General features: G+C 37.4%; 1 protein-coding gene across 5 annotated transcripts in view; it reads right to left on the reverse strand.

Annotated features, from left to right (window-relative positions):
- Positions 1–17,256, reverse strand: part of Ptp36E (protein tyrosine phosphatase 36E) — a 111,564-nt gene that overhangs the window by 85,472 nt on the left and 8,836 nt on the right. For 4 of the 5 annotated variants that reach the window (XM_069120871.1, XM_069120870.1, XM_069120869.1 and 1 more), the window contains one exon: positions 2,499–2,766. In XM_069120871.1, the coding sequence (XP_068976972.1) occupies positions 2,499–2,763 (265 nt within the window). In that variant the 5' untranslated portion in view covers positions 2,764–2,766. Of the gene's footprint in view, positions 1–2,498; positions 2,767–4,411; positions 4,489–17,256 lie in introns of those variants that run through there. The other variant, XM_069120868.1, reaches the window with a different exon arrangement.

Below are 17,256 nucleotides of genomic sequence, written 5' to 3' on the forward strand. Positions count from 1 at the left end.
CGACTTACAATTTTCCAAAGTAATCCTGGTTTTCGATCGTTGATCCATCGTTTTCTTCATATCGCCAATTACAATTATCATCCATGTTTATTTCTTTTCTATCGTAACGAATTAATTATTCAATTTCGTGCAAAAATAAGAAATTGTACTCGATCGTAATGTAAGTTCTTCCACACGTAAGCGAACAGAACGAGAATCGAAATGGAATAGAATTTAATAAAATCGCGTAAGATGAAAAATCGAGGAACGTCAAGATTGGGACGTTCGAGAAGGATGATAATTCGCATCCAGTTTTCTTTACCGTGGATTTAGTGCGCGTTGCATTTTCGCGTGGTGGACAGGAACGTTGTACGAAATGAAACGTGAAAAACGAGAAGGCTAGAGGAGCTGGGCTAAAAGCATCTAAAACGCTTGGAAAAGCCCCGGTGAAGTGGCGTGCTTGATCGAATCAAGTTACAGATCTTCTTTACCTCGCGCCCAATACTCGTAACGAAGAAAAAGAAATCCTTTCACAACTTTATAAAGTCCCGCTCTCTTCGCTGTCCGTTTCCTTTCACGCCGACGCAACGGTAAATTCCCATATAACAAATCGAACTTGTTAAGACCACAATACGAAATTCGTCGTATCTCCTCTTTTGTCACGTCCTTTCGATTCGTAGTTTGTTAATCTTACGGAATCCTTTCGGCTGATATCAATTTCTAAACGTCCATCGTATTTTATTCTCTCGGGGAAATCTCTCGATCCATACGAATTTTCGAAAATTACTTTCTCTTCGAACGAATCGTTTAATCGCGTTAATAATAAACGTGCCAACGCTTTATCATAAATACTTTGTAATTCGGTTGATTGTTATTTGATCAAAGAAACTATTGTAATTGTCCATTAATTTATGCAACCCACCTATTTTTTTACTTTTCTATAATCATCTATTCGTAATCGTGATAATATAAGTTCGACCGATACTTGTCACTAAAATCACCCCGTCATCGTTAAAAATTATTAAGATAATTTATTCGTATCGAAACGCAATAATTTCTACCGATAATCTAATCGACTTTGTAACATTTTATAGAGAAAGAATAAGATAACGTAACTATGGGGGAAACCATAATCGCGAGTGAATGTAGAAATTAATAAAGTTTGGACAGCAAACATTTATCATCCGTCGAGTGTTAGTACGAGAACATAAAGTATTTATACACGTGCAGCGGGTTTTATTATCGCAAAATGATCTTATGCGCAGCATAGTTGAGTTATTTCATCATCTCGGACAAGCATGGCCCATAAACGCATCGTAAACTTTCAAACTCGTTGTATAACGAGATGTCAGCTTCCTCGAAGAGAAGTAGGAAATTAAACATAATCATATCCTGTGGCGAACTTGAATAAAAATAAATTATCTCCATCGTTGGATCCAGCTAATGCTTCGAGAACACATCGATATGCATCGAACAAATTCTCTGAAATTCTTACAATCCACGGAAGATTCTCTAAAATCCACCGAACAAATTTTTATACATTCGAGCAAAAATTCTTCAAATTCAAAATACTAGCAATTCGAACGACGAGTTAACTCATCCTCCTCGGTTAACAGCTCGAGTTCCATTTCTTTAATTATATTCGTAGAAATATAAATTTGCATCAACACTCGCACTTTGCATATTATTTCAAACACAGCGGCTACTAAAAGATACTTGCAAACGTCCTTATCTTCCAATGAAGCGTTCTCTCATTAAGTTTTAGATTTCATTTCCACAGTACCAAATTGTTTATCGTTAGAATTTCGTACTTGTGGCGGTGATTATGAAAACGACCAAGTCGAGAATCTAAAAAAACGTTTGCTTCCCGCTTATTTTGCCTTACGTCTGTTTACGTTACAATAATCTGAAACCATCTTTGGTTGCGTCGTTAGACGGAATTCAGTTCACGCGTCAATCGCAAAACTTCAAACACCTCGAGACGAAAAATATATGACTTCATCTATAAGACGCTACATGCTGTTCGGATTTGTATACTACGAAAGTGTAGGCGTTACGAGATTCTAACTAGTAAAAGCACGGAGAATAAAGAATATAAAAAGTATTTTCTAAGGTCAAATTTAAAGTTACAGATTGTGGGTCTAACGTTAAGTACGAGACATGTTGAGCTTGACGGTTGACAAAGTAGACGATAAATAAATGTCAAGAGAAATGTAACTGAAAAGTGCGTCCTAATCCGGAGTGGAGGACTATGGAAAAATAAAAGATACCAAGTAACACTAAATTTTTGTAACCGTATAAAAATACTATCGAATCATACGAAATTTACTATAACGTCTGATTCACTAGTACGTAAATACAACGATAAATGTAGAAATGTGTAGGTGTACAAATACCTTTCGCATCCATCGTGTAAGAAATAATTGCGCAAAATCAGAAACGTTGCAGCGTCGATCGACTCGATTTATTTTATACGAGCGAATTTTATCGAACTGTAGGTGAATCACAGAAGGACTTACCGAAGGAGATGAGGCCGCTGTTCAGCATCGACAGTTTAATCTGGCTGGGAATGGAAGCGAGGCTGTGGCCAGGATTAAGATGACGTTTCCTCGGTGGTTTTTCCGGCGCTCTGGGAGCGCTTCTGCTTCTGTGATGATGATGGTGCTTCCTGTGCGAATGTGAATGAGAACCGGCAGCGGTCGAGGTGGCACCGGTACGATCCGAACCGACGCTACTTAAACCGAGGACGCCACCGCCGGTCGACTGCGTTCGCAGCGACGACATTTTCTGTAAAAACAAATGGGATCGTGCGTTATTAAACTGTATCGACGTACAGCGACTCGGCAGACATTATTTCAACGCTTATCGTAGACAATTTTTACGAATGTATCATATACCTACGTACACTTACTGACAAAAGTTAAGAAATGTTAATAATCGATATCTTTTATCTATAATTTCCAAACCATTTCGATCAGTTACGTAGTTTTTAACTTTAAGTTTATAGTTATATAGTTTTACCAATTTGTAGAGGACTTGTGTGTAGAGGATGGTTGATCGGTGAGGTTTGATGACGAGATATTTAAAAATAATTAAATAAATTAGTGTACAGACAATATTCGCTGAAACGCTCGAACAATGCACAAGTCGTAAAATAGGATCGCTAATGACTAGTTAATTAGATCGACGACTATTTCATAACGTCTATTGACTTTTGTCGGTAAACTTTTCGAAATTTCATCGATTTCGTAATGAAACACGAGTATCGTGATTAATATTGGCAAAATTGGAAACTGTGTAAGATATACAGAAGTCACAACAAGTACGTTTAGTAAAGAGTTGGCATTGATTTCTAACGTTTCTGAAAGACGTTTAACGTGGAATTTAATAAAAATCTTCTCTTGTTGAAGTCACAGTAGAGTAAATTCTATTTATTTAATTATAATTATGCGTTCTACTGTTATTCTATTATCGAGTGTACCTATGTTGGGGATGAAACTATTTCTATTTATAAAAAATATATAATGAATTAATAATACGAAAAGGTGGTAATAAGAATAGAATTTTAATTTTCAATTAATATTAGACAGTCGTAAGAGTTGATTTTCTCCGCATTGAAATGGTAAACATAAATTGTGTCGTAGCTACGCAGTGTTATACGGACGTATGCTATAATGAAAACAATTGCGCGAATGACAACAAACGTGAGGCAATGCTGTTGACGACGCGACGCAACGCGACGTATTTAAGAAAAAATACAGTTGATCGTCTTTGTGTACATATTCTCTTAGCAAAGATTCTTAGACCAAATTCGCTCATCGCGTAAAATGAGAAAATAAGCATATTTATTTCATTCTTATATTTCATTCTTCTTACATTTATATGTAGAATGTATAAAAATTATGCATAAAATGTATTAGTATCGTGATAAATCTAAGAGTATATTTTAATACAACCTTATATTTTTCATTGTGCGGATTTTTAATTTTAAATGCAAGGAATTAAAGTACTAATATATGATACGTTGTAACATTAATATTATTATCCTCATTTATTGCAGTACTAGCGTTATTACACCGACTCGCTTACTTTCACCGGACAGAAAATAATTTGATTATTTCAAAAGTTATAAAACGATATAAAACGTTGCGTGAAATATCGTTACATAATTTTAATAAACGAAAGAATAATTCGATTACTGAATTTTCCCAAGTTCCGAATTAAAGTATAAATTATTATTAGGCAAAATCTAATTATCATTATGTATCGCTAATGTCATTACATATCGATGCATTCATTTTCAATAAATACAAAATAATCCAATTATTTTAAGCCGGTAAAATTTTCAACGAAAGAGAGAAATTTCAAATCCTTTTGATCTATCTCAATCATCGTTAAATTCTACGTACAAATGATCGAATCGTGAGGGTACCTGAGGGAACTGGTGCGAGTGTCGAGAAATTGGAAGTTGTAGGACAGACAGAAGCGCAGTTGCTCGCGGTACGACGGCTCGCGAGATTCTAAGACTCGAAAACTACTCTAGCGTCACGTGAAACACTCTAATTTCCCCCTCCAACACAATTTCCGAGGGTTGCTTCAGGGGGAACAAGGGGACACGGAAGAGGAATTTTTGGCGCGTTTCTTGAATGAAACGCACGTTCCATGACTATCTCCGTAGTAAACTAGGGTAACTGACCTACGATCACGAATTTCCTCCCTGGTGTTTGACATTTCCCAAAATTTACGACGCATCGGATAAACGTAGGTTTTTATAGAAATCTGCCTCATCGTTTATACTTTACGCTATGAATTTGTATTATTATTAGAAACAACAACCCGGATTTCCTCTTAATTCTTCGTTTGCTTGTCGAATATATTAAACTTTAACGTTTATATTTAATCTCTTGACGTCGTGTGTATATAAAATAATTATATAATAATTTCTATTTGGGGATCATGGTCAATGCTATCAAATATACGTGGCTGCATATATATCTTTTGAAAAGATCAATTCGCAAATTTGCTTTAACAGGCAATGCTATACGAAAATCGTGTGTGTAAGATACGGAATTTAGAATATATACTTCTTGACTTACAAGAAACAGAAGAATGCCATTTGATTATTATCATCGTGATTTCACTATTCGAGATATTTTACAGTATATGTTACAGTATATTTTACAGTATATTTTTACAGTATATGTTACCAAAGTTTTCCAATTCTCAGTTTCCCATTTTATGATTTCCAAATGAAAACCACAGCATCTAGTGATTTAACGCTATAGAAGCTTCGCAGGCAAAAATTTCTATTGTTAAGAATGACAAAGGATCGTCAACGATCGCGTTCTCATGTGCAAGCCCAAAGAACACGGTCGCGCGACGCACGCGTGAAAAGCCTGTTCTTCGCCGTATTCCGTTTGCCAATTAGCCGACCCTGTTGTTGTCTCTATTCTCTGCCACTTCGCGCGGCTGTTCAAACGCAGCCTCGTAGTCAGTCAGACACGGTACTCCTCTAGTTTTAGATCAGCCAGGCTGCAGTTGGAAATCGACCGCGAAATTTAAGGATCCCGCGTTCAGCGGTGCGTATCAAGCTGAGATCATGGTGTCGGTTGATCGAGGAATACAATAAGACATTCAGACCAAAATACGCTACCAAGACCGAGAACTTTTGGGTGAAGGTTCGTGTACCGGGTGTGCCGATCGATTCGTCGACTTTCTGTACACTACGAGAATCTTTCATTCGGTGCACGTATCATACACAAGGATGTTTAAAATTCATAATGCTCGGTATTAATTCAAATTAATTTAATCTGTTACATTTGCAGTATATATTTCTGTCGGTCTTTACATTCTCTGTAAAAGTTTCTTCGAATGTAAGTGTTTAAAATACTTGAGTGTATTAGCTTTACGATACGGACGAAAGTGGGCCACGTTGAAGAAGACACGTTATTTTACTTTGACTCTGGTATCAAGGGAATCGAGAAAAATCTAATTTACATTTAATCGCAAAACAATAAAAAGCTGTATTTTTCCTACGAATCTTTTTTACCGAATAAAATATTTATATTATTTCTCGAACTTCTTAATTTGGATTTTAAATGTGCACAGTGGTTTCCATCGTTGTTCGGACACTCTTTGAAACAGACCAACTTCTTTCAAATTGAATCGAACGACTCGAGATCCTTTGAAAAGAATTTTGAAACAATTACAATTACAATTAGTCGGAGTCGCGAAGAAAAGAGCGCGGGTCACTTTTTGAAACTTTGTTATCCCTACATTGTTATGTAATGAAAATTTGAGTTCGATTTTGAAGAATAATTAAAGTCTATTTTCTATAAGTTTGTTATATCGATATTCTTCTATTTGGAAATACAGGAAGTATTTTCCTCTCTTTCGTTTCTCGATTTCGGGTCTTGCGTCGGGGGTTGAAATCGGAATGTTTGTTTGGAAATATAAATTGCCGTTACTGACACGAATGGAACAATTTTTCGACAGTTGTTCGAAATTTTTTGATTAACACTGAGCTCTGACTGAATGCGAGATTTCTGGTTTATCGATTTTAGTTGTAGGTCAGTGCTGAAATTATTCTTCCATAATACCTTATTCTATATGTTTAGTACTTGATTTTAGATTATACGTACAAAATACGTTACATTATACGAACATAATTCGCTTTACTATACTTTAATGCTTGCTATATTCTTTCACGTAAAATATCATAAACCAATAGCCGAAATATCAAACTTCCAAATAACAATAAATAAAGGAACTGTGAGTAATACATAGAATAGTAAACGGGACAAAATATAACGCTGGCAAGTTTCATAAAAATTCTTCAACGCCAGCGTGGAAGCGCTTCTTCACCTTCATTTCGTCGTCCGTAAAATAAATTAATTACCAGCGATCGAACGATAATTACGAGCCAATGTAAAATCGATTCGTACTTGATTTATGAACAATTGGTGCGCTACATACGGTTTCGTAATTATAATCCGACGAAAATCGATTCTTCCACCCATTTCTTCTTTTTATCGTCGTACGATATTAACGGAGAATTTTCACGCGTGAAATGAAAGCATTGCCACGAATAACTCGATCGCGTTCCTCTCGCGGCTGTCCGTGTCGTTCGTGCACACTTTTTAAAAATTCAAACGTACCTTTCCTTCAAAGATACATTGTATTGCACGCAATGTAAATTTAGCCCGCTAATACACAGATTTTCCTGTCTTTCCTCGAATTATACCGTACCAAAAATATCCCTAGGATAGTTGCGTAACGCACGATGACTGTACGTACAAGAATCGCGATAATCTCTTGTTATACAATGACGTTACACCTCGTCCGTATCGTTTCGTATTTTTGTATTCGTATCTCTCGACCTTATAATCCTACTGTACTGTATATACTTATGGTCTTGAAATCTCGTAAAAAAAAAATAGTGAGCTTGACAACACGCACGCGTATGACCTTGAATTTTTTTCATACGATAATAAATTAGGAGATATTTAGATCGTGCGATTTAACCGAGCCACCCTGTATACAACAGTTTACGAAAGGGTTCGAAGCTTTTACGAATATATTACACGCGCTATGTAAATGTCTTCTTCTATCCAGGTTCTACGGTTTCATGAAGTTTAAAAAATCTGAAATATTTCTGGCACTGTGGTAAAGTATATTTTTTTCAGATCATAGAAATTCTTTGGTGCTCGTAATTTACATAGCAGAAGTTTTTATTCCAATACAACCGTCGTTTCTTACAAAAAAAAAAAAAAAACAACGCTATCATATATATCAAAATATCATATTTATATCACAACCTAGCTCTTTTGAAGAATTGAACAATTCCAAAATTGTGAAATTTTACTTAAGAAAGAAAACAAGAAGAAAATCCCAATCTTTTTAAGAACATTAAAAAGAGATACAAACCATCGATTAACGAATTCTTGAATTTGCAAAAGATAAATAGACAGAAAGAAGCAAAAGAACGCTGTTGATAATCGCTTTTTAACGTAATTCTTAAATTCTTCCACTAAATTGCTCGACATGGAAGAAAAAGCATAAAACGCGATCGCTCGACGTTCTGGCTTCCATTTTTCTACGTTTCACGACTATATTCCATTTCTTTTCCAGTTTGCTACACCAATGGAAATTGGAATATTTTCAGATGGAACGTTATCGCTTATTACGGTGGAACGCTGATTGGATTTAGCGGAACAGACAGATTTTAATTTCTATTTCCCATTTTCTCTTATTTTTTTAAAGGACTACCGCCTGCGTTTCTCCTCTCGCGCTAATCCACTGGAAAGGAAACGAAAGAACTTTTTGACGAAAGGTTTATAATACCTAAGTGACGTGAAAATCCTGTAGACCAGAAGCGTAATAATTTTGCGCTTAATCGTTCGTTTCACTCGTAAAGACTTTATATTTCTCGAATTCTACCTTTCTTGAGCGGAATAAATGGAAGTTTAAAATTATCTCTCATCCCGTTCATTCTGAATCTACTTTCGGATAATTTATAGCAATTCAAATATATACAATTTTTGCCATTAAGTAATTCGAGGCAAGCTCTTACCGAAAATTCCTATGGAAAACTACGATCCTGTCATTTTTATCTTCTCATTGTACAGAAAGAATATAAATAATTCGATCGATTAAGCGTTTTTAATATTCCATGATGACGAAGATTCGACATATTCTTGTTATTTTACCAATACTTTCTACAATACTTTGTGTAATTTCTATTAATTTGAAGGAACGATACGAATAATTTTGTCGATTAAGAATTTGTAAGATTCGACGATAGAAGTTGTAACTGTACCAGTTACGTACACAAATCCACCGATCGATGTCAGTGTATCGTACTCGTGATAATAATCGCCCTAAGATCCTTCGAAAGGATCGAGGAGGATCCACTGATCATCGGTGACAGAACCCTGCTAGATAAGGATGCGTACGCGTCGATAACGATAGAAGGAGGTCGATGGGAGTCGGAAGCACGGTGCGTAGCCGGGAAGTCAAAACTGGTTTGATAAGGAAGTCAAACAACCTTTCGTATTGTCATAGGGTCGTAAAGTGGTAATAGGATAACCACGTCTGACAAACATCCTGCAGGCCATCGAGACAATAATCAAATAGTGTCCCAGGCCCAGAAGACGGTAACAGGATAGCCACTTCTGACTGGCGTCCGGTGACAACCCTTTCACAGGGCCCAAATCTTGGTATTAGATCGTCCGAAAAGTTTCTTTCGTTTTATAAGGAAATAATGGATGCACAACGTTTTTCGTTTTATATTATTTTATCGAATTACGTATGATCCATTTTCTTCTATCAGACTAAAGATCACAACGTTCGACAGAGTAGCTTTCATGTTTGTATAAAGATGTGTCGTTGTAAAACACGTGTCTGTAAAAGAAAGGCACTTTCCGGACGACCTAATATACGAAGCTTCCCAAAATCAACGCTCCACATACTCTGTTATAACATTCTGAGCCGTTAAGCTAGAAAAATTTACCAAATGTCCAGCTGGACAAATTATAAAGTACAAATTAAATAATTAAAAAAAAATCTCTGTTGGATTCGTATAACAATAGACTATCATATCTAAAGTTCGAATTTCTCACTTTACGTGCAAAGGTTCAAACTATCGCAAAATAGTTCAAAGGACGTGAAGAGACAACCGGTGATTTGTTAATTTTACGATCTCCTGTGTCTTCTACGTGACAGTATCATCGCTGTGTACGCGCCTCAAACCGAGGACTCACGAGAGCAAACTGCGTGCCACTGCGAATGTCCATCGTGTATAGCGTAGTAGTCAAAGTAGAAGTAAACCGAGGAACTGTTTAATATCTAATATAAGATACGATGCGATGTTAGCGAGTATGCTCGTGGCCTCTTTGCTTATATAACTTCGACCTGTTAATTCAAAATTCCGTTAGAGGAAAGTTTCGACCGATATTAGAGATGTTCAACTGCACTGAGCCTTCTTTTATAATTTTATACAGTTTCGAAAAAGAAGGGAGAAATGTCAATTCGATTAGTATACAATATATATTATACATATTTTTTTCTATATATGTTCGTCGATTTTTCTCAAACGGCTTGACCATCGGCATGGTTCCTTTTGGATTCTGCAGGTTATATTCTCCCGTTAGCCCCGTTACAAAATTTTTTGTATTTGTTTTTTTATACTATCTTTTTTTTTTCTTTTAAAAATCCAATTTTTACGTATGTTCGTCGATTACTCTGGAGCGGATTGAGCTATCGGGATGAAACGTTTCTCATTTTGCGTCAGCAAAATTTGTCCAGTTTGTTCATTGTTAAATATCGTTACTGCAAATTACATATTATTCGCCGATTACATCACATTACATTATTTTGCGCATTTCATTAAATTGGGCAGTTTCTTTAAACCGTGTCCTTTATTACTAACTCCTTGTTTCAAGCATACTTGCGTCATTTCTCTGCACATTGGTCGCAAGAAATACGATTCGTAACCTTTGCATTTCTGCAAGCGCTCTTTCGTTATGCGAGATAGTAGCGTTTGGGTCTTACAGAGCGATTCCAACGTTCGAGATATCGTTCCGTGAGAAAATAATAAAATACAATTGTGCACTTTTCGGATGCATCGAACCGCCAGGCGAACTTTTGAACCATTGAATGCCGTAAAATTCTTTCCTGCTCCGTTTGTTGTCGGGACGACACCTTCCTTTGTGGGAAAGCTTCGCTGTCGCCAACTGGTGCAAAGCCTCAAAGCCGGTAGCTCACAGCACGCGTTTCGGCGACCATCGAACGACATCGTCACGTAAATTTGAAGGTTGGATGATAAAATAAAATAGCTGAGTCGTAACACAACTATTAATTTTGTTTTAATTAAACTTTATTACGAATTCAGCAATCACAATGGAATGCACACTGAATTAACATAAATCACAATTCACTCCAACCACGTTACGTGAAACCTAGTTACACTGATACGTTAAGTACGCGACTGTTATAAGGATAGAGACCGGTAAAGATATGTTGACTATTCTAAGGATACAGAATAAGCGAAGTTTCACTGACGATACTGTGTCTGAGGAAAGCTAGGGATGGGTGTGTCTAAAGACACGGGACTATCGGATTTGTTGATGACAATTTTGGTTAGGGAAGTGAGGGCAGTAGACACCGTCTCCCATTGGATAATAAGACGGTTGGTGGACCAGGAAGGGTTTTTGCCGCCCTCGTGAGAAAGTTGCTAACGGAACATACCAGACGTGAGGAAAACTGACTTTCCGTGTTAACCCGTAGTAAACAATAAACGTAAACGGAAACCTAAGACAAGAGATACTGGCTTGGTCCGAAGGACCTTAACTATGAAAATTCCAAGACCCCCGGTGGGTACTTAGGACTATTGAAGGTACGCGTCAAGGATGTGCAAACATCTGCGCGCCATCCTGCCCGCGGTGTGTGACCTGGTCTCTGATGCGAATTGACGTTACAACGTATACGTTGCAACGTATATAGAGCATCTATACTTCATACAACTTCGCATCAGCGACGTGATACCACTGATTGGTCTGCAACCATTTTGTTTGTGAGACGAATACCGACGGTCGTTCGTTCCATCCTCTGGCTACTTACTGACGGCTGCGAATGGACCGTTATCGTCTTGTATTCCGAGTATACGCGTGAAATAAAATCTCACAGAGTCGTCCAGCATCTAAAATCTCTCGCGTTATCGTCGCTTGGCCTGCAACGATTTTGTCACGCGTTACGTAAATCGGGCGTTACCGTTCTACGTTCAAAATTTGTCGTTCGATCTTCGAGAAAACGGAACGAGCTCACCGCTTACACCGAAACCGAGCACTGGCCTAATTACCGATACCGGAGCAAATTGTGAGTCCACCCTTCGTATTGCGAGGTCTCAAGTGTTTCTGTGGACTAAGACGCGTCTCCATCCGAGTGTCTCCTTCGATTTCGACGGGGATACTTGATCGATGCGACGGACGTCGAATGACAGCATTATTTGATTTACCAGCGCTATTTCTGGCTCGTGCCAACTACTGCAGCAACCGTCATAAACGCAGACAAGGAGGCGCAGGAATTGTGCTCGATACGGGATCGCACGTAGTTGCAAAATCGCGACTACGATCAGAAGCATGGTAAGAATCGGTAGTTTGCTTCGGAGCGTAAAACGAATCCGGTTTCGAACGTTGTTAATGTCACAGAGATATAAATTAGCAATAGAAAAACCAGGGGGCCTAAGGAACATCCTGCAGGTCATCGAAACTACGCGTAGACAGTGTCCCAGGGTCAAAAGACAGTAACAGCGTGGCCACCTTTGACCTGAGCCCTGGCGACATCCCCAGCGACACCTCCATAAGAGCCAAGCCCATAGTATATAAACCTTCGCAAAGTCAGCTCTCGACGTTCTTTTCTAGCATTCTTAACCGTCACTCTATTGAAAATAAACAAATAAAAGCAAACCCCAGTAAATGCAACCATATTATATTTGCACTAAGAAAACGGAAACCACCAAATGTCCAATTAGATGGCACGCACATAACGCAAACAAGGCAAGTTAAATACCTAGGACTCCACTTAGACACACGACTTACATGGAAACAACAGACTAAATCAATTATAGACAAAATGCGGATAAAAAGAAGACAAATGTACTGACTAAACTAAACTAAATAAACTAAAAATCTACAAAACGATAATAAAACCAATTTGAACGTACGGAATACCGCTATGGGGGACAGCAGCAATGAGCCACGTAAATAAACTAGAGTCGCTACAATCGAAGATACTGAGAACAATCAAACAACGCCCTATGGTATGTCAGAAACGAGGATATACGCAAAGACTTAAAAATACCAGCGGTTAAAGAAGAAATCGGCAGGTACGCAGAAAAATACAAGGAAAGAAGGGCAACGCATCCAAACCAGCTGGCTGCTGAAGCGAGCAAAACTCTGATAGAAAGAAGACTAAAAAGAAAACACCCCTCTGACCTCGCTATAAAGATAAAATAGTCAAATTCGAAGATGGTATCTTGCCGGGGGTAGCCATCCACATGTTATTTAGCAATTAAGTTAGAAAGATTTACCAAATGTCCAGCTGGACAAATTGCAAAGTACAAATTAAATAATAAAAAAAGAAGAATCTTAAAAACCTCGATATTAATTATTTATATCAGTGTCAAATCCATTTACTCGTCTCTCGTTAGATCGTAACGTTTCTCTAAGATACACGGTGGATAGAGCCGGAAGTCTGGTAACGAAGTTCTTGTCTGCGACGGTTAAGTAGTAACGGACAAGAAGTCGTATATGATCAGACCAAATGGATCTGACACGCGGCATTTATTTCACTTGCAGATAACTCGCGTTACGAGCCTCCATCGAGAGGATGAATCCTCGCTTCTGAATATACTATTTGTCTCTAATGTCTACGTGCGGAAAATTAACTTTGAAATATCACTTCGACATTCCTCTCTTCCGGATCACAGCAACGATTTCATTACCATGTTAATCAGGCAAACTTCGGAAAGTTTGAAATTATATCGAAACAAAGTTTCCTCGAATAGAAATAAATTGACTTCCGCGAGGGAAATTTTAGAATGAAAATTTTAATGGGCTAATCGTTGGCTGTGATATATTTATTTATATAGAATGTCTTAAACAACGTAAGAAACCTACGAAACGAGAAACGTCTCCCAAAGGTTTTCGTAACGCGAATGGTTTCTTTATCGACGAGTAAATGTATTTTCATCTAAAATATCTTTTAACAAAATATCGGCAACGGTTTGAATATCACGGCGATCGATCTGCACCATATTTTGTAATTTAAAAAAGAAGATACAAGGACCGTGTAATGATACAACTGTATCTAAAATTAAAGAAATAAATTATTAATATTGTACAGAAATAAGCGTTCTAATATTTGTAACTAATTTTCATAAATACAGAATTTAATACACGATATACGATTGAAATTAGAAATTATTAATAAAACGTTTATTTCTAATAATAATACAGAGTTTAATATACGATATACGATTGAAATTAGAAATAAACGTTTTATGAATAATTTCTAATTTCAATCGTATATCGTATATTAAATTCTGTATTTGTGAAAATTATTTACAAATATTAGAACGCTTATTTTTGTAATATATCAATAATTTACTTCGTTAATGAAATAAACGTTTTACTAATAATTTCTAACTCCAATCGTATATCGTATATTAAATTCTGTATTTGTGAAAATTATTTACAAAAATTAAATTACAAAATTATTTTGTACTATATCAATAATTTACTTCTTTAATGAAATAAACGTTTTCTTAATAATATCTAACTTCAATCGTATATCGTACATTAAATTCTGCATTTAAGAAAATATATTTAGAAATAAGATTACGCTCGTATAACTTTAAAAATTTCCAAACGACAAACAAAATCACAAAAGTTCTATATTTCTGATCACAAGCAAATAAACGAATATAGGCAAAAGATTTGAAATTCTGACACGAAATCACCTTTGCAGTTCGATTTCTCTATGGCATTTAAAAATTGAGGGGCCATCTCCATCCGATGGGAATTTATTTTAAGCGTTTCACGGTGAAATTCCTTTTCACAAACTTACGTTGCTTCTATTATCCCTTATCTCTGTCTTCGTTCGCCGCAATCGATCGGAAGCGCGGTACACGCGGAGCTCGAGTGCTTTCCATCGTAAAAATCGTTCCAATATACTTTGCATAATGTTTCAACGATTCGAGCATCGACTTTAATTCCTATGGTTCTTAATCGTGCATCTCTTAAAGAGTTTCCAGTTACTCTGAAACTGTTGCCTCTCATTTTCTCTCTGTTGTATCGATTATTTAAAGTAACTCCGCGTACTTTGTTTCACTATTTTAGAATTGTTTTAACCGTATCCATTCAAAGTCAAAGTCAATAAGGAAAACATAAGGAAACTGTTACGATAATATTTTCGGAATTAACCACGGCTCGAAATTCCCAATATTGCGAGGTATTCGGAATGGAATAACAAACTCGACAATTTTTGTTTTTATTTATCATACATATTTTTATATAGAAAATGTATATATATTATTTAATATCAAAATTGCCGCTTTTGAGATTACTTTTTCCAGAAAATATTCTTCACGGATTACGCGTAGCTGAAATATTTGCCGATAAATGGACTATAAATCTTTTAAATACCAGGGAAATCGATATTTAAGATGAATATGTCAAAGTAGAGATATATTTTGAAAGAACAAGTTTATATCTATCACAGCACATAGGGAAAAAAGTCGATAGCTCGAAAAATGGAAAAATGTCGGACCGCTATAAGGAAGAAAATATCGAAGGCTATCAGCGACTAGAGTTCCAAAAATTTGAAACTCGAGCAAACGATAACTCGAAGAAAAATCGAAGATCGAAAATTCGCTCGCAGAGCAGAATGTTTCTAAATATAAAAATTCTCGAAACGAAATGTCGCAAGAGCGAACAATACGCGTCCATCCGGTCGAAAAACCGACGTTCGAGGCGAGTTAAGGATCTCAAGGTTTCCTGTTCGAGAGCTGCGCGCGCTGAACGCGCGGGTTATTTTTAAATGTTTTGTAAGTTGCGTTTACAGGCATCGACGCCAACGAAGGTCGGTTATTGACCAGCGTCGACCTCTAAATTCCACTTCGCGCCATCGAAATTCTCCATCGCGATCGACTTCGATCTTTTCTCGCGTAAACGCGTATTTTATCGCGAATCGTGCGAATAAAGCCTCGTTCGCATTAATTACGGTAATTAATTAGTTCGGTTACGTAAAGGCGAACTTCTACGACAACACGTCCGTCAGCGTCTTGTTTCTCTCGCTTTCTTTTCTTTTTCTTTTTTTTATTTTGCTCCGTCCGAGTCGCGAGACTTTGACAGTCTTGTCAACTTTCGCGTGAACGAGAAAGCTGCGAATTATATTTGAGTTCCATGCTCGTTGAAGAAACGTTCTTCTTACGTTGATAACGAAATTTCAACGCTGTGCGAGAAAGTGTGGATGTGTCTTTCTTAGCGCCGTCCAGGGAGAAGATGCGAGATAAAATGATCGTGAATGGTCGGAAGTTTGTGTACGTTACGTCGGTTCGCGTATATGAAATGCCGTTTCATCGATCGATTGGAAAAAATTGCGAAAGCAAAGGGTCGTTAACAGAGAAATATTGTTCGAAGGCCGTAAAGGAAAAGTATGATTTTATTCACGAGACAAGTAATTTGAATATTTGCAATAATTTAAATCCTACGATCGATGAAACTACTCGAGATGTATGCTTAATTATTCTCTTATGTCTGTTAAGGAAATCAGAGGATTTGGAAATACAAATAACTGACTCTATTTCACACACAACAGCTATACATCTATATTACACTCTGAAGAACGTCTTGCACGCACGCTTGTCGCCAACCGACTCCTTTAGATGCTTCTTAACGACTGCTGTGTTTTGTCTCAACTCAGACCTGGACGCCCTCTGACCCTTACACACACACTCTCATGTACAGTGTAAATGTATCATCTTCCTAACAATGTCCAATAAAGATATAGTAAATCAAATGGCGAAACCACCTCTGTGTAAATGATCCTCATTGTGGCGAATAAACCACTGTTGGTCTGTACGAAATACGTAGTTCAACGTCATCGGGTTAATAAAATGAATCGTCTGGAGTCACCGCGAAATGCACGTGCCTAGTGGAGAATTTATCGGGGAATAATAACCGCGTAAACGTTTAAGCCGCAGAATTACGGTGCTTTACCGGCGAGCTCGCTCCTTAATGCACATCGTCGTCGAATAAGGAGGATTTACACGAGGACCGTACGACCAACCAACTGCACGAGGATACACGTTCGAGCGGAAGCAGACGGTTAATGATGTCGGCGAGATCGTATCTGCGACCCGCGTTCGATTATTCCACGCTTTTCTTAGAGGTTCTTCTTCTTCGAGGTGGAAAGATGGATAGATGGTGCGGTCGTGGTCAGGGTAAGTCACGCAGTTGCGACAGGTCGCGTTTCTTGCTCGCTAGGGATAGATAGCAGCGAGAAAAAGCGAGCTCGATGGCGCACGGGACTTGAAATATCGTTTCTCGTGTTGAGACGCGGAAGAATCTTTCCTAAAAAGTTTCCAGCGAAACGTGGATTACCAGCGAAGGATGTGGAGAAAGCAAGAAATGTCATAAGGTGGAATTATCGAGAAACTTAATTGGTAAATGGTTGGGTTCGCAAATCGGTGAACAGACAAACAAGGCGATGGATTTC

The sequence above is a fragment of the Bombus flavifrons genome, chromosome 9 (genome assembly GCF_040668555.2).
Source record: "Bombus flavifrons isolate JBK064 chromosome 9, iyBomFlav1_principal, whole genome shotgun sequence".
NCBI classification, from domain to species: domain Eukaryota; kingdom Metazoa; phylum Arthropoda; class Insecta; order Hymenoptera; family Apidae; genus Bombus; species Bombus flavifrons.